This window comes from Kalmanozyma brasiliensis (genome assembly GCF_000497045.1).
Source record: "Kalmanozyma brasiliensis GHG001 unplaced genomic scaffold PSEUBRA_SCAF18, whole genome shotgun sequence".
NCBI classification, from domain to species: domain Eukaryota; kingdom Fungi; phylum Basidiomycota; class Ustilaginomycetes; order Ustilaginales; genus Kalmanozyma; species Kalmanozyma brasiliensis.
The window spans coordinates 383,433-405,342 of NW_015961957.1; the positions used below are offsets into that span (position 1 = coordinate 383,433).

Below are 21,910 nucleotides of genomic sequence, written 5' to 3' on the forward strand. Positions count from 1 at the left end.
AGACAAATATGGAATTTTGCCTAGGCTCAGATGTGGAGTAGAAAATGGTGATCGAAGGCACAGCAGGCCGCACAGGGTTCAGCCAGACGCAGCTCGAGGAGCCGTGGACGCGTTGACCACCTTCTCAAATTTGGGAAGCTCACTGCGCTTCAGAAGTGTTGCTTTGCATTTCATCGTCCACCCACCCTCACCTTCGTCTCGATCTTCCAGTCACCTTGCACACACACTCACAGCTATTCCGGACGACCTACAGCAGCGAACTCAGCAGAACAGAAGGGCATCAAGCGAGCGCCCAGCACAACTGAACAGGAGCTCGAACAGCACGGCCCCATAGAATCGCAACCATGTCGGCCGGAGCAGGAGACGGAGCCTACTCGTTCTCGCTCACCACTTTCTCGCCGTCAGGCAAGCTTGTGCAGATCGAGCATGCGCTTGCAGCCGTTTCGCAAGGCGCCACCTCCCTCGGGATCAAAGCATCGAATGCGATTGTAATTGCGACGGAGAAGCGGGCGCCATCTCCGCTCGTGGACGACTCGGCTCTGGAGCGCATCAGCGTCATCTGCCCCAACATCGGCATGGTGTATTCTGGCATGGGGCCTGATTTCCGTGTGCTCGTCAGCTCGGCTCGCAAAGCGGCGCAGACGTACTGGAAGACGTTCGGCGAGTATCCCCCGACGAGGGTGCTCGTGCAGGAGATCGCAACGCTCATGCAGCAGGCTACCCAACGTGGCGGTGTCCGACCTTTTGGTGTCAGTCTCCTCGTCGCCGGCTTCGACAGCGCACGCGGCCCAAGTCTGTATCAAGTCGACCCAAGCGGCAGCTACTTTATGTGGAAGGCCAGCGCCATCGGCAAGAACATGCAGAACGCAAAGACGTTCCTCGAGAAGAGGTACAACGACGACATCTCCCAAGAGGACGCCATTCACACCGCACTGCTCACACTCAAGGAAGGATTCGAGGGTCAGATGACGGAGAAGACCATCGAGATTGGCGTCATCAGCGATACGTTCAAGAAGGCACTCGGGAACGGGGATGTAGGGGAACCAATTCCGGTGTTTAGGAAGTTGAGCGAGAGCGAGATCAAGGACTATCTTGCGTTGTAGGTGCGGCGAAATGGTATCCATTCGACAGAGATGTAATGCTTGCAGATCGAAAGAGGCTGCGACTGTGAGCGCTGATCAGAGCCCGACACGGCAACCACACCCAGGCTTTGGCTTTCATCGTGTGTACAAATTGCTTTTCATTCCACTGTTCGTACCTGATTGAGCTACTGCGCACTTCCAACCACCCTCCCCCAGTTGCTCAGGAGGGACACAACCAACGCCAACACGCGCTTGGTCTCCTCGGTCCCTCCGGCCACCACTTGGCTCGCCGTTGTAACAGGACTCTGCTGGCTCGCGGTGAACAGCGCCGCGACCAGCAGCCCAGAGAGACCGACGACGGCGAGCATGCGTGCTTGATGCTTCTGCTCGCTGAGACTCAGTCGGCGTTTGCGATGCGAGTGCTTCTCGTCGGACAGCTTTTCGTCGAAGTCCGAGGCGGGGGGCGTCGGTGATGGTGGGTGGGGATCGCGGACGATGGCGTCGGTGGGCCCGGTCAGTGCGGACTCTGCTTGTGCGTTGAGCGTTTGCCAGTCGATGAGAGGTTCGTCTGGTGAGGATGAGTCTGGGGTGTTGTTTCGGTCAGCTTTTGTATCCAGTGTGTGAGCGGAATCAAATGTGCTCGGCCAGGTGAAGAGGACGCTGGACGGACCCATGATCTTCTCTGCCTCCAAAGCATCGCACGGGAGAGGGAAGCGCTGCATCAGAGCGACCGCCTCCTGCAACAACGTCGATATCGGCGTACCCGTCTTGGCTGTCTTTGGCTCGTCGTCCGTACTTGAGCGGCTGGAAGCGGCGAGCGCACGATCTGAAGCCAGACTCGGCAACTCAACGTCTGGATCCGTATAGATGAGATTCGAGTCGGTGGTACTGTTCCCATTCCTCCTCTCCGTCTGGCTCTCTTCTGCGCTGCGGGTGCTACTGCTGCCAATGCTATCCGCTGAATCCTCCACATCCGCAATGATGGACGGCAATCTGCTCAGAATGGTGTGGAGCATCGCTGGATCTTCGAGCTCATCCACGTCCATTCCTTCGATCTCTTCTTTCCTGACCAGCAGCACCGCCGCGCAGAGGTAGATCGCAGAAGCAGGTCCGTAGGCAAGCACGAATTCGAGCACGCGCCGCATCACCGCTACGTCGGTTACATCGTGGGTTAACAGCGTCAGCAGCCACGGCAATGCAAAGAATGGCAGCGGCGATGCGCGATCAACTAGCTCGGCAAAAAGCGGATCGACGGAGCGCAGGAGGTTGCCAAGCATCTTGAGCTGGCCCATGATGGGGAGGAGATCGCGCGTCATGCTATCGCGGATGAGGTGGAGGCTGATGCGTTCGACGACGAGCTCGATCTGCGCTTGCTGACGTTCATGTGGAAAGAGTTGGGCGTTGGGCGACGGTCGATCGGGCGACAAGGTGAGGAGGATGACGGCGACAATGTCGTGATAGCCTTGGAAGTAGTGTAATGATGGGTAGCGGGAGAGCGTGGTGAGGATGAGGTGAGTGAGCTGTTTTCGCCGCAAGGCTTTGTCCTGTGCTGGTGTGGCATCGTTGCTGCTCGACGAAAAGAGATGCTGGAAAGCGGAGCCGATGAAGCTACGATCAACGTCCTTGGCCACCTGCTCGATGTCTCTGTTGGACAGACTTGGGTATCGCTGTTGATGTGTCCGCGATGCTTCTTGCGGAGTCTGCTTTGGTGTGCTGCCTACGGTTCCAGTCGCGACTTGCGGTTCAACGCTCAGATCCGGTGACATCGTCAGAGGCGAATCAGGCGAACAGTCTTCAGGTGAAAACGCCGTACTGCTCTGCATTGAGCCGGAAGGATCTGGCGAGTTGGGCTCGGACGCAGTTGTGGCGGTCTCTGCATCTCTGCGTCTTTTGGACTTTTTGTGCCTGACGACCTTCCAGCCGTCGTCGGCTGGCGTCGGGTCCTTGGTGGCGTTCTGCTTGGAGCTACCGAAAGAGGAGCCGCCCTCAGCTTGAAGGATGTTGTCGGCAATCTGCCATCCGTCTGCATCAAGAGGCCCTTTCGTCGAGGTCACGCCCTGCTTGCCATGATCGGATTCTGCCGAAGGCTGCTGCTTCGCTTGCAAGGTGGAAGCATGGGCACGGACATGATCGTCCGTGATGCCAAGCAGAAGGAGCCATGAGTCCGTGCGTGATTCTGGCGTGGCCGAATGATCGAGTCCTGATGGTGCAAGGCACTGCTTTTGAAGCTCTCGACGACGATGCTTGGTTCTTTGCTGACCGTCGATCTGCCGCTGAGAAGAGCCGGACGCTGAGCTCTGGGCTCTTTGCGCCGTTTCGGATGCCATGACCATACTCTCGCACTATGTAGTCATCTCTAAGATGAGTGCTGTCAGATGCCCGCTGACTGTGTGAATGGTGACTTGTTGGAAGGAATGCGTTTCGTGAGAAAGCGCGAGTGAGTGAGTGTCCCGTGCGTCAGTCACGCCCGCAAAATTGAGAGCACGTCGGCAGCGGATTGAGCCGAACAAAAAAGAGAGCTCAGGGTCCAACGTGGTGGTTGAGGGATCCTCGCGGACGGTATCCGTAAGCCGATGTCAGCGTGGCAGGCTCCCGAAGCGCTTCCCACGGTCGGTCGAGAGGGTCGTAGGGTCGCTGGTGTCGTCGGATGATCCGAGACAGGGGACGAAACGCCACAAGAGCAGCATTGCTCGGATCCGACCAAGCTGCACACCCGAAAGCATGCCCTGGACCGCACTCCAACGTAGCGCCATGCTCGGATCCAGCCGATGATGCTCTTGGCAAGTGGTATTGATTTGGCATGCTCGCGCCGGGCCAAGCAAAGACACAGGCACGAGCCCAGCCGCCCTTACACAGCGAGCGCGGCAAGCGCGGATCAAGACAGATCAACTCCAGAGCTAGCGGAGGCGGGTCTGCGACGCCCAAGCCTGTTTCAGCCAATTTCGAATTTGAGTCGACGGACAGGAACGGCGGCAGATCTTGCTCAAGATCAAGATTCGTGTGATGCTGTTTGAAGCTTGGTCACATCGCAGACGCACAATGCAGCTGCAAATGTGGATCTGTGTCAATATGACATGAGCCTGTCCTGCCCTTGACACAGGAACCAAAGGACGTGCATGCTGCAAGCCTGCGAGCCTGCAGTCGGGACCATGACCGACAATGATCGCCGGTCGATATTTCTCATCACGGCTTTTTGGTGATCCTGCATCTCCTCCTCGCCGTCGACATATCTCGGGCCAAGAGCGGTCCTTCTTGCTTCGGCCTTCGCAGCCACACGGACAGCCCGACTGGATTGTGATACGGGATACACTGCTCAAAGCGGCGTCGTCCAGCAAAGGTATGCAATGCAAGCGAGCCAGTCCGCGGGTCCGGCATATGCCTTTCCGTCGTTTTCCTGCGAAACGGACCGGGTTGGAAATGCGCTTCCTGTCTCAGGCTCAACCCGAGTGACACCTCTCTAGCGCTCTTGGAGCAAAATCAAGGACCAGGACAGCCCCTTTTTGTTCCGGTAAAGTGGAAAGTGACAGCGGCGTGACCCTGCCTGGAGCAGGCGATATCGTCCCATTTTATGCCGAAAATTACCAATTTGTTAGTGATTTTTCTTTGGGAGGGAGCAGCGAGCGGGCTTTGGCCACTCTGTGCCAAGCTCAACTCCGAACCGAGGGCAGCTCCTGTAGCTCAGGGCAAGCAAGCCCTGGGCAGGACAGACAGAACGCACACCACCGGCCAACAAGGGTGGTGGGTAAAGCTTTTCTGGCGCAGTCCTTGCTCATCAACCCACAACATCCTCTTCCTCCTGATCCTCGTCGCCTTGGTCGTGGTCGTCGCTGTTGTCGTCTTTTCGATCGTATATAGGCTTGCATCGCAGCACGCTCATTTTGTCGCTCTTTCCAACCTCCTCGGTTCCTCTGTCTCGCGTGGCATCTGGTCGGTCCCACCATCATCTCGTCCATCTAGCGTGAGCTGCTGTCATCCGCACCTAGCATCACGATACCCACGAGCACGCTCGCATCTCAGCCACACGCTATTTCAGCACTCAACCATACCAAGGCCAGCATCATGTCCGTGCCAGGCAGCTCCACGCTTCGCAAGAAAAGAAAGATCGCCGTGCTCGGCTCGCGATCCGTCGGTACGTCTTACTCGAGTTGCAGACCCTCGCGTCGCCATGTCCACCAGTGTCACTGACTCTCGCTGGCTCATCGTATCGCTTCTCTAACTCACAGGCAAATCCTCGCTGATCGTGCGCTACGTCGAGGACGCCTTTGTCGACTCGTACTACCCGACCATCGAGAACATCTTCCAAAAGACCATCACCCACCGCGGTCAGGAATACGACTGCGACATCATCGACACAGCGGGTCAGGACGAGTATTCGATCCTCAACTCGAAACACGCCATTGGCATCCACGGTTACATGCTCGTCTACAGCATCGCCTCGCGCAACAGCTTCGACATGGTGCAGACGGTGTACGACAAGATCCTCAACTACACGGGTACCGAGTCGGTCCCCTGCGTCATTGTGGGGCAGAAGAGCGATCTGCACGTCCAAAGGCAGGTGAGCGAAGCCGAGGGCAAGCAGTTGGCAACACAGCTCAAGGCCGCTTGGATCGAAGTCAGCGCAAGACACAACGCAAATGTCGCCAAGGCCTTCGAGTCGATGTTGGGCGAGACGGATAAGGGCACCCAGGAGGGCGGACCCGAACCACAACCCAGCAAGTGCATCGTCATGTAACGCACCCCTCAGCCTCATCTCTGGTTTCTCCAACTCTCGTTCTCTGCTCCAGCACTTCTACCTTGTCAGGAATCCCCGTCACGTCTCTTGTCGATCTAATCCCATGTTGCTTTGCCGCACATACATTTCCAATACAGCTTCGCACATTCTCTCATTCTCTCAGGCCACCGGATGGAGTGGAAAGTGGGTATACTGCTTTGCTCTGGTGATGACGGTGCTAGGAAAGACTCGGACCGAGGGCGCCATTCTTGCCGACACCCGTGACGACCAGGTGATCGCCCCTTGAGCGGGCTGCCTTTTGCCAGTATTGCAGCGCTTGTCCGGCGTAAGGTGTTGTATGCTCAGACGGCTGCGCTGAGATCTGCGCTTCGAGCTTGGTGAAGGTGTCGTCCCAGTGCGAGCCCTGGACGCGGTCGTTGAAGTGCGGTAAGTGCGGGCGGGGCGCTCTGAGCTTCCTTTCTGGGGACTTCAGGGCCGATTGCGCTGTCGGTGGATCCGGTGCTGAGATCGTTGGCTCGCAGGGCGAGTCTGGAACGGCCGCTTGAGCCGGCACGGTATCTGCCTTCGCCTCAGCTTGGCTTGCTGAGTCGATTGGATCTGACGAGGCAGCGATCGTGGACGAGGTTGACGAAGCGCGCTTTGCCAGCCGTGCAGCCCGTTGCTGCTTGACTTGCTTTCTCGATAGCTTTGCCTTGGGAGGATTCGTTAACGGGTTCGCCAATGCTGCTTCGGAGACGTCCTGCGGAAGTCCCGCTTTCGCATCGCTGGCTTCTGCCTCTCGCGAGAGCTGCTTCTTGATGGACGCTGTCCGTCGTCTTTGCCTCTGTGGCACTCTCTTCACTTTCGGCTGCTCCCCAATCACCTCCTGCCCGCGATCCCTCTTCTTGCCCTTCCCTTCCTCTTCCGCTTCCGCCTTTTCCCCTTTCAACTCTGGCACCAGATCGGGCGCAGGCCGTCTAGCAACCGTGCCACAGCACCCGCACCTCCACTTGAGCACATGATCATGAGGCCCACTGACCCTGCTCCTTACGCTCACTGTCAGCCCTTCCACCCAAACGGTATCGCATTTGGGACACGACCCCCTCTTGACGCCCGTGTCCATCCGGATCACCACTTTGCGGGAGAGCGACTTGGCGGAACGCACCATCTCTCCCTGCAGCCGACATGCTGGGTCGCTCGACGACGCCGCGGGAGCCGAGGCTGAGAGTATGCCATAGTACGAGGCCACCTGGTGGAGGTGGTTGAGCGTGTGGTGGTGTTCGGGATGCGTGATTGCTTTCGGTGCTACCCAGGTGGGACCGGCTTTGCTGGAGGTGGAAGAAGAGCCACCTTTGGACTGCTTGCCCTTTTGCTGCGTGTTGGTGCTTTTGGGTGGCATGGTGAGCAGGTGCTCCTTGTCGAGCTTCAAAGTAGCCTCATCGCTCAGGGTGGTGGATAGACGAGAAGGAACGGAATCATTTCGTACCAACGCCAAAAAAAGTTAGGAATCACTCTTTCGACAGGGTCCAAGGATGAACCGTAGGTAGAATCACCAAAAAGATTGCATTGACGGGGACTCGAACCCCGGTCGAGTCGAATCGGTAGTCACGCCTTATGCAAGGCGATGAGTTGGCAACGACTCATGATACCCCTACACTATCAATGCTTGTATGAAGAACGAGCCTGGTTATGCACACATATGATCCACAATTTTGAGCGCGAGCCTTTCTGGGGTCATCCCCGACGAGACCCTGGAAACGCAAGGCTGTGCTTCGGCCATGACTGTCTGCCTCGATCCATACGGTGAGGCAGCAGCATGCTTGGGATCGGCATGTCTACTCACTTGTCCCGCTGGAGATCGCGGAGCTCCGTCGTCCATCGCTCGGGTGCCAAGAGGAAGAAGGCGCCGACTCACGCGACCATGGCCGTGATGCACCTCGGACCCTGACACGGCGCGGCACGACCACCTCGGCGACTAATGAAGTGCCCACGGGGTATCAGCCTGCACCTCTTCGCCCTCGGCACAAGACCGCCTCGCTGCATGCGCTGGCTCAACTGATACTCTGCACGACCAAGCTTGATCTCATGCGAAACGGGATTGAGACGGCCCGTTCGAGGTCGCGCGAAACAAGCACAGCTCGGCTAGCTCACATGAATCCCGCTAAGGTTCTCAACGGCTCGTGGCTGGTAGCGTGGCTGACCTCGCCGATCCCGCACAGCCCTTCGGCAGCGCGATCGCTCAGTGACGATCTCTGTCATGATCGTCAGGGGAATTCAACGAAGCGGCACAGCATTGGCTTGCAAGCAAGGTTTTGATCATCGAAGAGCTCAACACCGCCTGGACAACGCAAGTGTTCCCCAAGGCCAACCCCGGTTTGAGGCAATTTCATGGCGTTCCTGAGCTCGGTCCTCGAGTCCTTTTGTTCGTGGTCATCAGATGATGCTGGCCGTAAAGATGTACTGAAAAAGGGCACCAGAAAAAGAGCCGAAAAAGGAAGCCGAGAAGAGAGAGAGACCGGATTGCATACAGACGCCGAGTGTGTGAAAAGTGTGACAGCTCAGATCGCAGCGCATCGAACCAATTTAAAGCTGATTTTTCGCTTCGCTTACTCTTTCTGGGCGACCGTTGGCCTCCCCGCTCTGCGACTGGTGACGCGCTCTTCTGAGACACTCTCCTACGCCCAGCCGGGCCCGTTCAGTCCACCTTGCCAAATCACACTTTCACCTGGGTCACTCGACTGGCCACCTGTCACATTCGCATTCATCGCTATCCCCTTCTATCCTCATCATCACCTACATCATCCCACTCGATTCCTAGTCGCCTCATCCTATTTTGTTTCCACTGGTCCAAACACCCTCCCTTGATTCTCACTCTTTCGCTCGCTCTTCAACCCTTTCATTCGTATCGCGCTTCGTGCCACCTCCGCATCTCGGGTCGACCTCATCCCACGCACCCTCGACGCTGGTACTCATTCACGGATCCCAGCTTCGGTCGTACATCAGCGCAGCTCGCTACGCCACTCTCATCCCGCACCGGACTCGAGACGCCGACTCTTGCCACCAGACCGCATACATCTAGTCCTCATCGCACTTGGCACGCAGCTTTCAAGCCAATGGACCCATCATAGAGGCTCATCTAACCCCACATTGACGCACTGCGCTCGCCCATCACAGAATCACTGTAACTATGACCACCTCGGCCACCCCGCTCCAACCCATCATCGTGGACAAGGTGCCACCCGCAGCCGCACAACCCCTGTCGGCGGCATCGGGCTCATCCCATCTCGCCTCGTCACCGTCAGCCTCTCGCCATCTAATGGGTGCACACTCTCCTACTGCAAATATGGACGCCGTCACCGCTGCGGCTGCTTCAGGCGCCCTTCCCGCCGCCAACGGTCTCCCTGATGACCCTGTCGAGGCTTCCTCCGTCTCGCGCCTCTTTCCTCACCCACCCGCCACCGATTCCACCCCATCTACGACTCCAGCTGCCCTCACAGCAGCCTCGGGATCCGTCCCTGTATCACCACATCCAGTCTCTCCACCTCGCACTCCCGCTGCTGCCGTCGGTTTCAGATCCGCCGCGTCGCCCTCTTCGCTGCTCGGCTCACCCGCATCGGAACGAGGAAACCCGATTTCGCATTCAGGCGTCCATCCTGCTCACTTGGTGCAGAGTCTCCACCACGTCTCCGATCCTATGTCGACGCCATCGCGTCCGAACAACAGCGGCTTCCGCTCGCCCGTCCGCGTCCGACAGCATGGCGCAGCTTCGCCCTTGTCAGGCACTTCCCCGCCCGGCTTGTCCACAAGCCAAAGCGTCCCGTGGCATCATGGCGAACTCAACGCTCCCAACACGCCTCAAACGCCGCATACAGCTTACACCTCACACAGCCCAAGCATCTTTGAGCGCGACATCGAGCACCGCGATGCTAGCCACATCATGACTAAGCAGGAAGCCATGGACGTCGCCATTCCCAGTGTGCTAGACGATGCAGTCGAAGCCATCATCGAAGACGACGCAGAGATCGAAGTCGTCGCCCCCGCCAACCCCGCCCCGCCCCTGGCTCTCAGCTCTGCTGCGCTCTCTGCTCACAGCGGCGCTAGCTCTCCCTCGTTCGACCTTGCCTCTTCGCCCTCGCCTCCGCTGTCAGCGTCAGGCGCTCTCGAAGCACCTCCAGGAACCATGGCAGCACAGATTGCTGAAAAGCTCGGACCTCGAGCCATGGCAGTCGACGACGCAAACAACGCATCACGACGCGCAGCAAGTGGGCTTCGTCACTTTGGCTCCGACGTTGAGAGTGTTGGCAACTCGATGCGCTCGCGCTCTCCTCCCGGCAGCCGAATGCTCGATCCAGCTGATGGTGGCAGCCCCGTCCGCTCGCGTGCTTCCATCTCGCCCGCTCCTGGCTTGACACCTGTTTCGTTGGCAGCTGCCGTCTCACAGGCGCAAGCCACAAGCTCACTCCAGGCCCCCTCAGCTGGTCACTCGCCCATGCCAACCGCTACTGCCTTCCCATCGCTGCCGCTGCCCAACCCGTTCCGCTCCAGCTCACCCAACCTTTCCGCCATGGCGCTTCCATCGCTCACCACCGGTGTCGAAGCAGGCCGACCGGCTACATCCAGCGTCAGCATCGACGGAGCCATCATCTCTGGTACAGAAGTCGCCACTCTTGATCACAGCCTTGACACGATCGCTGATGTGATTGCAGCCCACGACGCGGAACAAGCGGCAAGCCCCTATGTTCCACGCTCTCCGGCTGTTCCCTCCATCTCCGGCACAAGCAGTCCGCATGTGGGGGGCTCAGTCATCCGACCGCCCCAGCAGCATCCAGGCACAGGCGCAGCTGCGGGCGCCAATCGCGCCGCTCCTCCGGGCACGCTTGGCTTGCCCACCAGCACCAGCGGGCTGGGCGTCATGGGTACGGGTGAGTCGCTCTTCGCCGCTCTTGCCTCAGGCTCGCCCTCGCCTTCTGCAGACAAGCGAAGGCTCTCGTTCTTCTCGTACGCCGACATCCTCAACGAGAGCAAAGGCGAGGTGATGGACCTTCAGGGCGTGGTTCAACACGCCGCTGAGCGTGACGAGCAGCAACACGGCATCTTCCACCCGCAAGCGCACGCCAGTAACCACGCTTACGGCGGAGACCAGAGCAACGGATACGAAGCGTTCACATCGCAGCCGTCCATCCTGCAGCAGCTCGGTGGAGCCAACATGGCCAGATCAGCCAGCACCAGTGCAGCCGCCAGTCCGCGCACCAGCTCCATGCCAGGCGGAGGAGCCAAGTCGACCAGCGGCACCTCGAGCATTGTCGCCACTGGAGCGGGGTCTGGGGCATACACACCAGCTCGAGGCCGTCGCGACAATCACCTCGAAAACAAGGCGCTCAGCAACCGCCTCGACAGTTTGCAACTTGCTACGTCCGAAGCTACTGCGGTCGCGGCTGAAGGCAAGGTGCGAAAAGCGGTTTGAATGCAAGACATGCGGTACGGACAACCGCCCTGGACAATCTCTCTACACTTTGTCACTCGTCATCTCTCTATTTCATGGGTCTTTGTTTTTCATTGTTTGTGCTTCTGCGGCGTGTGTACGAGACCTGATCGAACTTCAGTGTGGGTTGCGGCTGTCAGCTGAGACGTCAGTGACGCTATCACGGCGCGCGGCGGAAGCTGCGGACGACCGGCGTGGCGACATGGGAAGAGAACCAAGCGGCCGCGCTGGGGTAGTGCCGGGGCCGGTTGGCTTCGCCAGCGACGCGAGCGCAAGCCCGTACCGCCCTCTGCCACGAACGATCCTCACGCTGACGACCGAACCGAGCGCTCACACACGCACCCCGAGCTGCTCATCGTCTCGAGCTGGCTCACTCATCAAACGTCCTGTACTGCGCGTCGTCCTCATCACACACATCCATCGTCGTCTGTGGTGAGCCGTACAAATACAATTGCATAAACCGTCCCGACTACGTCCTGCGCATGATAACATTTTTGCTTGCGGATCTGTTGGGGTGTCTCCTCTTCTGACGACCAAATCTAGCCTCGTCGCTCAATCCCTCCACTCCCTTGCCCTCGTCTGCGCCCGCACCCTTGCTCATACCGTAACCAAAAGTTTCTTCGCCCTTGGCCTTTCGTGCGCCTCCACGCTTGACGTCGCTCTCTGGATCGCGTCGGGAAGAAGGGGTCCAGGTGTAACTCTGCGCGCCGGCCACTGCATCCTCCATAAAGTCTGCGGCGCGAGGTCTGCTGGTACGAGGTCCAGCCTTGAGTCGATCCTCAAACGTGCGTCGTCCACCTTTACCAGCCGCACCGTCATCCTCAACGAGTCGACCACCGCGACGCGGCCCACGCACGGAGGGCGCCTGGTTAAGATTCTTCGGCCGCAACCCGCTCGCATCGCGCGCACGCGGATCGTACTGCCCCAAATCGCCCTCGTCGGACGAATCCGAATCGTTGCCATCCTCCTCTTCGGTCTGATCCGGATCGGAAGAGACGTGGTCGCTCTCGGCCTCCTCGTCCTCCACCGCCGTAAGCTTGCGCGGTCCATCCCGCTTGAGCGCGGTGGACGGGTTGAGCATGGCAAACTCTCGACTGGATGTGTCGATCTGATAGTCCGGGTCTTGGAAGAGTTGGGAGAAACGGCTGTCGGACAACAGATTCGTGCTCTCCTTGGGTTTCGCTTCTTTCTCTTCCGTCTCTCCGTCGGTGGGAGCAGCGCTGGTGGCGGCGCGAGTCTCGCGCTTGGCCTGCTTTTTCGCTGCCACCTCTGCATCGCGCGCCACCTTCTCGGCGAGCTCCTTGTTGACCCGCACTCCCGCATCGAGCTTGGGGTTCTTGGTGGCGCGAATGCGGCTCTCGGCCTGCTTGTCGATCTTGGCCTTGATGGCGCGCTCGCGGGCATCCGCGTAGGCCGTCGGGTTGGCCAGCAGCCGAGCTCGCTCGTACAACGCAAGCGACACAAAGTAGCCGTGCATGTAGGGACGCAGCAGCTGCGTTCCCACCAGATGTCCCATACCGAGTCGCTCCAGCTCGGATCGATCGACAAACTTGAAGTCCTCGTACACGCCCGTGGTAGCGGCGGACGTGGAGTCGACGCCGTCCATCTCGTCGGTGAGCGTGTCGATGTACGAACACCATTTGGGTGCAGGGCCGAGGGAGGGCACGTACCAAGCGGCCATCTGTGTCCCCTCGACTGCGGCCATGAGGAGACCTGTTCCCGGGTAGTGTGCAACGTCGTTGATGTCGGTTGCTGCGGAGGGTGGGGTGATGCTGACCAGATTGTCGCCCGTCGTCTTGTCCCAGATCTTGATGACCTTGGCATCGGCAGAGAGGATCTTGCCGTCCGCCTCGGTGCGTGCGCGCGGGCCAGAGGCGGGCGCAGAATCGCCCGGCCAGAGAAGCTTCTTGATGGGCAACCCGAAGCCTTGGTCCTTCGTCTGGTAGGGTCGGTCCATGCGCAAGTCGTACAGCAGCACGTGGCCCGTATTTGTGCCTACGGCGAGGTTGAGGCCGTCCATGGCGCCGGAGAGGGCGGTGACGGAGAGGGAGGAGAGCGCCTCTTTTGCCGCCGTCGAGTCGTCCGCCTCACCAATGACACCAGGGAGATTTCGCCGCGCGATCAGCAGTGCAGCGTCCAAGACCGTCTCCGTCGCCACGCTCAGAGCGCCCGCCCGTTTGCGCATGCGTGCATCCCACATCTCAACAACACCCGTCCCCTCCGTTCCAAAGCATAACAACCCATGTGCCGGATTGACGTCCACTGCATTGCATCCCGTTGGCTCGCCCAGATCCCCGCCACCGAGGACGAACGGTGCGAGAAAGCGTCCCTGGTCCAGATTGAGACGGTACACCTCGCGGCCAGCGGCGGCGACGATCGCGCCTGCGGAAGGGAAGTGGTACCCCAGAGCGCGGCCGAATTTGGGTATGCGGACGCGGGCATGCGCTCCGCCTTGCGCTTGAAGCTGCACGGTACGGTCGGTTTGGAGATGGAGAGACTTGGTCCAGTCGTCGGATAGCATCTGTTTATCAAAGCGAAAACATTCGTCAGTCACTGCTGCCCATCGAGCGAAAGCATGTGAGCGTCCTACGAAGTCAGATTGTGTCTATCCAGCATCGACCACACCTCCGACCAAAGTCTGGGATGCGTCTGCAGCTAATGTAGATAAGGTTTGTATGATGTATCATCACCATATGACGTGCCCCCGCTCCAGCTACTTACCAGAAAGTCGACATTCTCGGCATCCGTGTGCCGCTCGAACTTCAAGCTCAACTGCTCGCAGTCCCATACGCGGATCTGCGGCTTGTATGTTCCTGTCGCAACGATGCTCTGCCCATCGCGTGTCGCTGCGAGGCGGTTGGAGGCCTCGGGGAACTCAAAGTCCTGGATAAGCTCGATGCGCGAGAGGATCTCTTCGTCCTTGAGGGCTGTCTTGCGCTTCTTGCGCTTGTTGGAAGACCCGGACTTGCGCAGAAGGTCGGGAAGCGAGGAGGAGTTGAACGAGGTGCCAGCAGCGCCGGACGTGGCAGCGCCGCCGCCGGAGACGGTGTAGACTCGGGCTGGTTCTACTGCGGCCGGCATGGTTGGCTCTGTGTCGGTAGAGGCAGAAAGAGCCAGAGGTAGCGATCGGCTGCACTCGGGACTGTGGCTCTGTGCGCGACTCCTTGCTGCTGCTGAGGAAGGGGTATATGGTCGAGGGTCGAGCGCGGAGAGGTGAGAGTGAAGGTGAGGAAGTGGATCGAGCTGAGCTGTACAAAAGGCTCTTTCCAACCAAGAAGAATTTTTGGCGAGCCGGAAGCCCAAAAATCAAAATTTCCAGCTGCACACGGTGAGCGGCACCTCCGAGTTCCGCCCTTTTCACTCTCAGGTCTTCTGATCAGCCTGTCGAGCTCTTGATCCTTGCTCCTCATCAGCGACACAAGCATCTCGACATCTCAAGCACAGCAGCATCAGCGGCAACAGCACACCGATCAGTAGAATTTCGGCAACAAGTTTGTCTCGCTCGACACACACACAGCACATACAGTCATGTCGAAAAAGGGAGGCCAGGCAGCGGTGGCCGCCGTCGCATCGTTTGTCAAGCTCCTCGTCCCCGCGGGCAAAGCATCTGCACAACCGCCCGTCGGCCCCGCTCTCGGTGCTAAGGGCGTAAAAGCGATGGACTTTGCCAAAGAGTTCAACGCCAAGACGGCTCATCTCGAGGTGGGCATCCCCACACCGGCCATCGTCAAGATCAACCCGGACCGCACGTTTTCTTTCGAGATCAAGAGTGAGTACACGGCGCACTGCAATGAGTCACCGGTTGGAACATTACTGACAGATGAGATTTTGTCGACAGCTCCACCAACATCATTACTGCTGAAGAGAGCGGCAGGCATCGAGACGGGCGCCGGCAAAGCTGGCTCGCAAGTTGCAGGGACGATCACCATGAAGCACATTTACGAGATCGCAAAGATCAAGATGCAAGATGTCAAAGGGGTCGGAGAGGAGCAGGTACGTTCAAACAGCATGGCTCATTTTCGGGTGACGAGTGTATGGTATTGATCACAGCTTTCTTTGGATACAACTTGTTGCTGTATGCACAACAGATGTGCAAGGTCATCGCCGGCAGCGCACGCAGTATGGGTCTCCGAATCGTTCGTTGACCGCTAACGACTCGACCGCAGTCCTCGTGTCCTCGCCCGCTCAACCTGTACTTGTAGTCTCTATCATATCATTACCGGCATCACCTCGATACATCGACTTCCGTGCTGGCTCGAACGACCAAAGTGTTCCCATGACAGGCGCAAGTGCGGCCACGTTGCTAAAGGTCGACCCTGTCGTTGGATTGTTTGTCTCTGAGACCCACAGAACACACACGACGGCCAATCCTAGGCAGGCATGATGCACGCATCTGGAGTGACGTGCGACTTCACAGGCGCAGGTAATGCGTGAGCTCTTGCGCACACACGAACGACGTCAGACTCAAATGCGTCATCTTAACAGGAGCAAGGTGGTCGTGATTCAGAGTCGATTGAAAGCGACAAGGCGGATATAGTACATGAATGCTGGGACACGAGAGCGCAGGTGGAAGCTTATGAGCAAAGCGGGAGCAGGAACACGTTGGATGGGACTTGACAGAGAAGCCGGAAACGAGTCTGACGAGATTTTGAGGTGCTTTGAGGATGCCAACGCCTGAGCGGCTAGGAGAGAGAGAGACGAGCTGTTTACACGGTCTGCGAACCAACGTGAGCAGTAGCCGAAGTGTTGCCAGTGGCGACATCCTGAACGACCTCGATGTGGCCCTGCTTCTTGTTGCCGGTTGCCTCTCGCTTGGACCTGTAGTTCTTGATGGCCGACTTGATGGCGTCCTCAGCCAGCATGGAGCAGTGGAGCTTGACGGGTGGCAAGCAGAGCTCCTGTGCGATCTCGGTGTTCTTGATCTTGGAAGCCTCATCGAGCGACAGGCCCTTGACACGCTCGGTCATGTAGGAGGAAGAAGCAATGGCGGAACCGCAGCCAAAGGTCTTGAAGCGGACATCCTCGATGATGCCATCTTCGTTGACCTTGATGGAGAGCTTCATCACATCTCCACAGGCGGGGGCGCCAACAAGACCGATGCCGACGTTCTTCTCGGTTTTGAGGAAGGAACCGACATTGCGCGGGTTCTCATAGTGGTCAATGACCTTTTCGTGGTAGCCTCGTCGCTGAACGGGAGCGCCAAAGACGGTCGACGAGGTGGCGCGGGCGGTTGCCACGACAGAAGGTCGTGCGACAGTAGAGAAGGCAGCGGCTCGCGAAGTCGAGGCGACGGCTTGCCTTGCGATAGGTGCGACAGCGTTGCGCAGCATGATGTGTTTGTTGTGGGGCGATGTTCTGTCGTGAAGGTGTGTCTGATTGAGTGGTACAAGCAGAAGCGTGGTGGTGTGCAATAAAGGTGAGAGGGTGGAGACGGGACGCTTGATAACGTCAAAAAGGCGAGGATGATGCGGTGAATCAGGATCGGGAGTGAAAGCCGATTGGAGGAAGGGCGTGTGACAGAAACTGAGCCGCCACTCGTCCAGCAGACTGGGCTGGAGCCGCGGAGGAGTCTATCTGATTAAGCCTCCCAGAGACCGAAAATTGTGGAATTTTTGGAAGAGTCAGAAGCCGTCTTGAGCCGGCAGATGGAGAGCGCGCACAGACAGAGCCAAAAAAGGCAAAAATGTAAGATCGTCGGTAGACCATTCGTGCGATATGACTTTGATCTACCAAGATCTCCCGATTCACCACATCTCAAGATGCCGTTCCGTCTGGCTTGACGCAAAAGGCCGAGGAGGTGCAGCAAACAAGCTTGTCGGCACAATGGCTGTCAAGCGCTGAAATTTAAAATGAAAAAGCGTCTCGCTGTCACTCAGTCAGTCACAACACTTGCTTCACCCTTCGGAGCGAGCCTTGGTGGGTCCATCTCAACTCGACTTGCTCTCGATAATGGCAACCATAACTCTGCCATGCAAAGCCGTGCGCAAGCTGTGTCGCCTTGAATGCTCAAACTCAGCTCGTCTTCGCCCGCCAGAGTGAGCTAAGATCCCAACTAACTCGAAATCCCATCGAGACTAGGCTTCCCGCTGATCTCCGGCCGCATTTAGCTTAGTGCTTGCTCGATTCCTTCAATGAAACAACCCTCATCGTGATCTGGGTCAACAGCAATGCGCAAGCCAGGTTTACATCTCGGCAGGTGCGTGCCTGCTGATGACTGCCGACAACCAGAAACGCCGTTCGGCGGAGCGCGCAGATTTTTCCAGCTCCGCTCCTGTCGCCCTTCTGTAATCGCTAGCCGCTCGGCAATGCTTGACTGACCCAACCAGCTGGCGAACCCTTCCCTGCGCTGGACGATCGTCGATCTCTGACAACACGGCTGCCCGCAAGATGCTTCTTTCTTCCGTTTCACTCCCTTAGCCGGCCTCTTCGGCATTCAGCCACCACATGATTCCTTCTGGCGTGCCGTAGGCTGCACTCTAATCTGCTTTGCGCCCTGCATCTCCAACCTGCGGCTCGTCCTGGCTCCTCAAACGGACTCCTCTTGCTCCTAAACAGTCGGGCCGATCTTCATCTCGACAGCGTCTCAGCCACCAACACTTGGACAACATCATAACAACAAGCCACCGCCCGCCAACGCCTTCATCTTCCAACCTCCGATTTTCAAATTCATCACACCAAGGCAATCTGGTCCTGCTCTTCGCAACTTCTTCGCAGACGACATCCTCTCGACTTGCCGCCATATGCACCAGATCGCAGCTGCGTCTCTCACACAGCAGACAGGCACCATTCCAATCTAGAGCACAGACTCTGCTTGGCTTGTCATCTCGTACTATCCTACTGGGTCCGCCTCACCTTTTATAAACCCTTGGTGTCACCCCATGCGTCGTTAGGATCTTACCCCTCCTCCTCCAAAAGTCGCCTCGCCCTTGGACCACTTCCTCCCCGCCGCCAGGATGACGCTCCCCGACCGTCCCTCGACAAGGAGGGCCCTCCACGCCAGCATGCTCTGTCTCGTCGTGTTGGCGCTCCAGCTCCTCACACACACCGTCTCTGCGCACCTCACACCGGTACGATCCTCCCACGCTACCACCTTCTCACAGCGCGATGCCTTCTCGGATCAGGACCCCATCGACAACGAAGGCGAGGATCACGGTAAGCCTGTCGTTCCCTCGGGCGCCAACCTCGTCTCGCTTCCCGTCACCAACGCCGCCTCGCTCGCCGTGTACTGGACTGCCAACCCGCAAAACTCGACCGCCACCAACGCATACATCATGATGCACGGCAAGCTGCGCGATGGCGCCAACTACTGGACCGTGCTCAACGACGTTCTGCGAAACGCGGTCGCTGCGAAAACGCCCAACGCCGCATCGACGTCGATCGTCACCGCACCGGAATTCTACTCGACCAAGTTCAACTCGGGCCAGTACAGCGCGGACCAGCTGGCGTGGGCAGACACGAATGTGTGGCAGGCCGCCGAAGCCGCCACCCATCCCGCCGGAAGCAACGTCACCAGCTTCGACGCGCTCGATGCGCTCCTGATGGAGTTCAGCGATACCTCCAAGTATCCCGCGATGAAGCAGATCACCTTTGTCGGTCACGGCGGGGGTGGACAGCTCATTTCGCGCTACGCCATGGCCGGTGCGGGCTTGCCTGCGAGCAGCAACATCCACCTGCGTTACGTTGTGGGCGATCCTTCGTCCAATCCGTACTTCACCCTGGATCGACCGTTGCAGGATGCGAGCGTGGCGAGCAAGACCACTTGCCCACTGTACAACCGGTGGCGCTACGGGTTTGATCGTTTCAACGGCACGCAGATGGGCGGACTCCTCACTCCCCAGCAGTACTTCGCCCGTCTCGCCACGAGAGACGTCCGCTGGGTCGTCGGCTATCAAGACACCGAGGCCAACGGAGACAACACATGCATGGCCAAGCTCCAAGGCGGCGCCGCACGGAGGGATCGAAACCTCAGCTGGTGGAGATACATCAACACCCTGGCTGGCACCAAGGAGGATCTCACCGGTTTCCCTGGCGCCCTACCCGGTATGGCCTCGTGGGGAAACTTGACCAATAACACCCTCAATCACCGACTGACGGTGGTGTATAATGCAACACACAATGTGGAGGAGGTCTACTCGAGCATGCAGGGCACCTCGGCGCTGTTTGATGATACGCAGAACGTTCAGTTGGGTTGGAGACCGCAGGGATGGAAGAATGTGACGAGCGTCAATCAGTCGACCAAGAACGGGACTAGTGCGGCGCCGGCCACGTCGGCGGGTGCAACGGTGGGCGTGCAGCAGGGATGGACGGGGTTGATTGCCGTCGCCGCTATGGTCGTCGTCGGGTTGTCCGTGGCGTAGACGAGCGCCCGGATTTGCTTTTGTATACCTATCGGCTAAGGGTCACTGGTGGCCTGCATTGCCTAGAACCGCTCGCAGAAAGTGCGATCGGATATAGTACGGACTTTTCTTTCACCATGCCGCTTGTGATACGTTCCGAGTGAAAGGCGCCCACAAGAGACTGAAGTGGGACTGAAGAGAGCAGCTTCGTGGGACTGCGGGCAGTGGTGTGACCTCAGCGCACCTTTCTCATTCACTGCCACGATTCGCAGCAATGTCGGAGGCCGTCAAGCTGTATCGTATCGAACGTACACAGCTAGAATTGAATCTTCGACAAGATTTGCAAGAGGGGACCTTTCGTACTGGATCGATCGAGCTTCGCAATTCGACAGGCTACAACGTTGTCGAGCACCCACCTAGACCTCGCACAGTTCGAAGCCCTTCGCGCGCTCGCACAGCTCGTCGAAATCCTTCGGCGCCTTCTCCAGCAGCTCGTCCCTCAACTGCCAGTAACCCGGGGGCAACCTCTGCACGAAGTCCCATGTGAGATTCAGAATCGGCCTTTCGGGGTACAGCTCGTGTGCCTCCCCGAACTGCTCCACCAGATCCTCGATGGTCTCCCCAAAGATCGCCTCGGCCACCCTCTGGAGGGCCAACAGATGTCGGTCTGACTCGGGGAACCTTTCTCGGAGCGCGTGTTCGAAGTGTGACCACGAGTTGGGGCGCTTGGTCGTGTCGTCCGAGTGGTAGTCGACAAACCAGTCCCACGCCTCGCCGGTCAGGTATAGCAGAGGCAGCACGAGACGGTGTTCGCTTGCGATCTCGATATCACGGAGTGACGAGAGCCATACGAAAAGCGTGGTCGAGTTGGCGCACAAGGTGCCAGAGAAGAGTGGCACCGTCTCGTCAAGCCAGAATTGATAGACACCGTCCAGGTCGACCGCGACGAGAACGCGGGCGTCGGCGTACGTCATGGTCAGGATGCTGCTCGGGGAGGGGCAGCCGTATGCACGCAGCACTGGACTCGAGGACATGCTGGCAACGAGGACGGGGCGAACGTCATGGAGGCGACAAGAAAGGTAGTGGCGACACAGAGACGAAGTTCTATAGCGATGCAGAGCGACGCTGCCCGCCCTGGTGGGTAAGCAAGGATCGACATCCTGTGGACTCCGGCTGAGTTCATAGCTAGGCATGGGAGAGGGAAGAAGAGGACGAGCTCCGTCACTTCGTTGATGCAATTGACCCACCCTTTGTCGTCATTCAAAGTTTGATGCATCGAGCGTCGAAATGCGGCGAGGTCCCACCACCACGTGCCATCAGATGAAGCTCCTTTCTACAATCACATGTGGGCGCGCGACGACACAATGGGCGCATCTGCGCATGAGCGGCGCAGTCTGCGCACGAGCCCCGGATCTTCGATCTTCTGACGCTTTCATCGATTGTCGCACACACGGACTGCCTGTCGTCTTCAGACCACCAGCACCTTTTCCAAATGAGTGACACTCACCGCTGGTCTCACTATCGCGGAAAAGGCGAGCACCTCATCACCTTCTATGCAAAAGGCCTGCCGAACCCGGACAGCGTGCTGACAATGCAGCAGCTAGAGGATCACTCCTACACTGCGTCCGTCGATGGAGCGGTCCCCGTTCGCTATACCGTCGTTGACACCGTTTCACGTTTCCACGGGGACGGTCGGTGCTCCGATTCGCTCCAATGTTGGCTAGACCAGATCTGCCTGCTGCTACTCAAGCAGGACATCCCGCTCGAACACCGAATTTGCATCCCACTGCTGTACCTCAGTCGAGCGGCGCGCTGCTGGTACAAAAGGCTCTACGCAGATCCCAAGAACGTGCGGATCAATTCTTGGGACGAGTTTCAAGACGCTATCAAGGCCAAGTTCCTCCACGTCCGCGCACGCCGTCGCTGCAGACGACGTCAATGCTTGAGGTGTTTGGCGCCAACGACCAAATCGGAACGGCAGCAAGCCGACATACTGGCGCCAAAGCAAGTCGCGTGCCCGAGCGCGCTCCCAGGTCAATTATCGCAGACATGTGATACTCACGATACTCTGTCTAATCCGCAACATGGTACGATAGCTTCGCTGCCCATCTCCAAGCCATCAGCTGGAAGCTTTGTTCACAAAACAAGGCCAACGAGAATCCTAGCCAGCTCGATGGAATCGGCAGAGACTCGATTGGTTGTCGCTGTAGAGCCCCATAGATCCTCTGATCAGCATAGACTTTGCGGAAACACCGATTCGGAATGACGACGTTTGCCGACAGGAGGCAGCCGATTAGGT

The 21,910-nt window shown here is 58.4% G+C and overlaps 10 protein-coding genes and 1 non-coding gene across 11 annotated transcripts; 5 read left to right on the forward strand and 6 right to left on the reverse strand.

Annotated features, from left to right (window-relative positions):
* Nucleotides 1–344: 344 nt before the first annotated feature.
* Nucleotides 345–1,103, forward strand: PSEUBRA_002314 (Proteasome alpha-subunit, N-terminal domain protein; the record flags this gene model as incomplete). The annotated part of the gene is made up of 1 exon (XM_016435463.1): nucleotides 345–1,103. One exon carries the CDS (start codon nucleotides 345–347, stop codon nucleotides 1,101–1,103), a length of 759 nt encoding a protein of 252 aa, XP_016293213.1.
* Nucleotides 1,104–1,267: 164 nt separating this feature from the next.
* Nucleotides 1,268–3,409, reverse strand: PSEUBRA_002315 (Rab-GTPase-TBC domain protein; the record flags this gene model as incomplete). Its single annotated transcript, XM_059464788.1, has 1 exon — nucleotides 1,268–3,409. One exon carries the CDS (start codon nucleotides 3,407–3,409, stop codon nucleotides 1,268–1,270), a length of 2,142 nt encoding a protein of 713 aa, XP_059320759.1.
* A 1,732-nt stretch (nucleotides 3,410–5,141) lies between these two features.
* PSEUBRA_002316 (Small GTPase superfamily) lies at nucleotides 5,142–5,814 on the forward strand (the record flags this gene model as incomplete). The annotated part of the gene is made up of 2 exons (XM_016435467.1): nucleotides 5,142–5,211; nucleotides 5,306–5,814. 2 exons carry the CDS (start codon nucleotides 5,142–5,144, stop codon nucleotides 5,812–5,814), a joined length of 579 nt encoding a protein of 192 aa, XP_016293215.1.
* A 217-nt stretch (nucleotides 5,815–6,031) lies between these two features.
* On the reverse strand, nucleotides 6,032–7,192 carry PSEUBRA_002317 (RNAse P, Rpr2/Rpp21 subunit; the record flags this gene model as incomplete). Its single annotated transcript, XM_059464789.1, has 1 exon — nucleotides 6,032–7,192. The coding sequence occupies one exon, from the start codon at nucleotides 7,190–7,192 to the stop codon at nucleotides 6,032–6,034; it is 1,161 nt and encodes a 386-aa protein (XP_059321256.1).
* Nucleotides 7,193–7,355: 163 nt separating this feature from the next.
* Nucleotides 7,356–7,459, reverse strand: PSEUBRA_006459. Its single transcript has 2 exons — nucleotides 7,424–7,459; nucleotides 7,356–7,390 (listed from the first exon to the last, which is right to left on the reverse strand). It is a non-coding gene; the product is annotated as a tRNA-Gly (tRNA).
* A 1,521-nt stretch (nucleotides 7,460–8,980) lies between these two features.
* On the forward strand, nucleotides 8,981–11,257 carry PSEUBRA_002318 (uncharacterized protein; the record flags this gene model as incomplete). Its single annotated transcript, XM_016435471.2, has 1 exon — nucleotides 8,981–11,257. One exon carries the CDS (start codon nucleotides 8,981–8,983, stop codon nucleotides 11,255–11,257), a length of 2,277 nt encoding a protein of 758 aa, XP_016293216.2.
* Nucleotides 11,258–11,744: 487 nt separating this feature from the next.
* Nucleotides 11,745–14,356, reverse strand: PSEUBRA_002319 (uncharacterized protein; the record flags this gene model as incomplete). The annotated part of the gene is made up of 2 exons (XM_016435490.1): nucleotides 11,745–13,796; nucleotides 13,997–14,356. The coding sequence occupies 2 exons, from the start codon at nucleotides 14,354–14,356 to the stop codon at nucleotides 11,745–11,747; spliced, it is 2,412 nt and encodes an 803-aa protein (XP_016293217.1).
* Nucleotides 14,357–14,803: 447 nt separating this feature from the next.
* On the forward strand, nucleotides 14,804–15,420 carry PSEUBRA_002320 (Ribosomal protein L11, C-terminal; the record flags this gene model as incomplete). Its single annotated transcript, XM_059464790.1, has 3 exons — nucleotides 14,804–15,044; nucleotides 15,114–15,268; nucleotides 15,364–15,420. 3 exons carry the CDS (start codon nucleotides 14,804–14,806, stop codon nucleotides 15,418–15,420), a joined length of 453 nt encoding a protein of 150 aa, XP_059320760.1.
* A 561-nt stretch (nucleotides 15,421–15,981) lies between these two features.
* PSEUBRA_002321 (NIF system FeS cluster assembly, NifU, N-terminal) lies at nucleotides 15,982–16,605 on the reverse strand (the record flags this gene model as incomplete). Its single annotated transcript, XM_016435489.1, has 1 exon — nucleotides 15,982–16,605. The coding sequence occupies one exon, from the start codon at nucleotides 16,603–16,605 to the stop codon at nucleotides 15,982–15,984; it is 624 nt and encodes a 207-aa protein (XP_016293219.1).
* Nucleotides 16,606–18,228: 1,623 nt separating this feature from the next.
* PSEUBRA_002322 (uncharacterized protein) lies at nucleotides 18,229–19,632 on the forward strand (the record flags this gene model as incomplete). Its single annotated transcript, XM_016435446.2, has 1 exon — nucleotides 18,229–19,632. One exon carries the CDS (start codon nucleotides 18,229–18,231, stop codon nucleotides 19,630–19,632), a length of 1,404 nt encoding a protein of 467 aa, XP_016293220.2.
* A 395-nt stretch (nucleotides 19,633–20,027) lies between these two features.
* On the reverse strand, nucleotides 20,028–20,645 carry PSEUBRA_002323 (uncharacterized protein; the record flags this gene model as incomplete). Its single annotated transcript, XM_059464791.1, has 1 exon — nucleotides 20,028–20,645. One exon carries the CDS (start codon nucleotides 20,643–20,645, stop codon nucleotides 20,028–20,030), a length of 618 nt encoding a protein of 205 aa, XP_059321257.1.
* Between the last annotated feature and the right edge of the window lie 1,265 nt (nucleotides 20,646–21,910).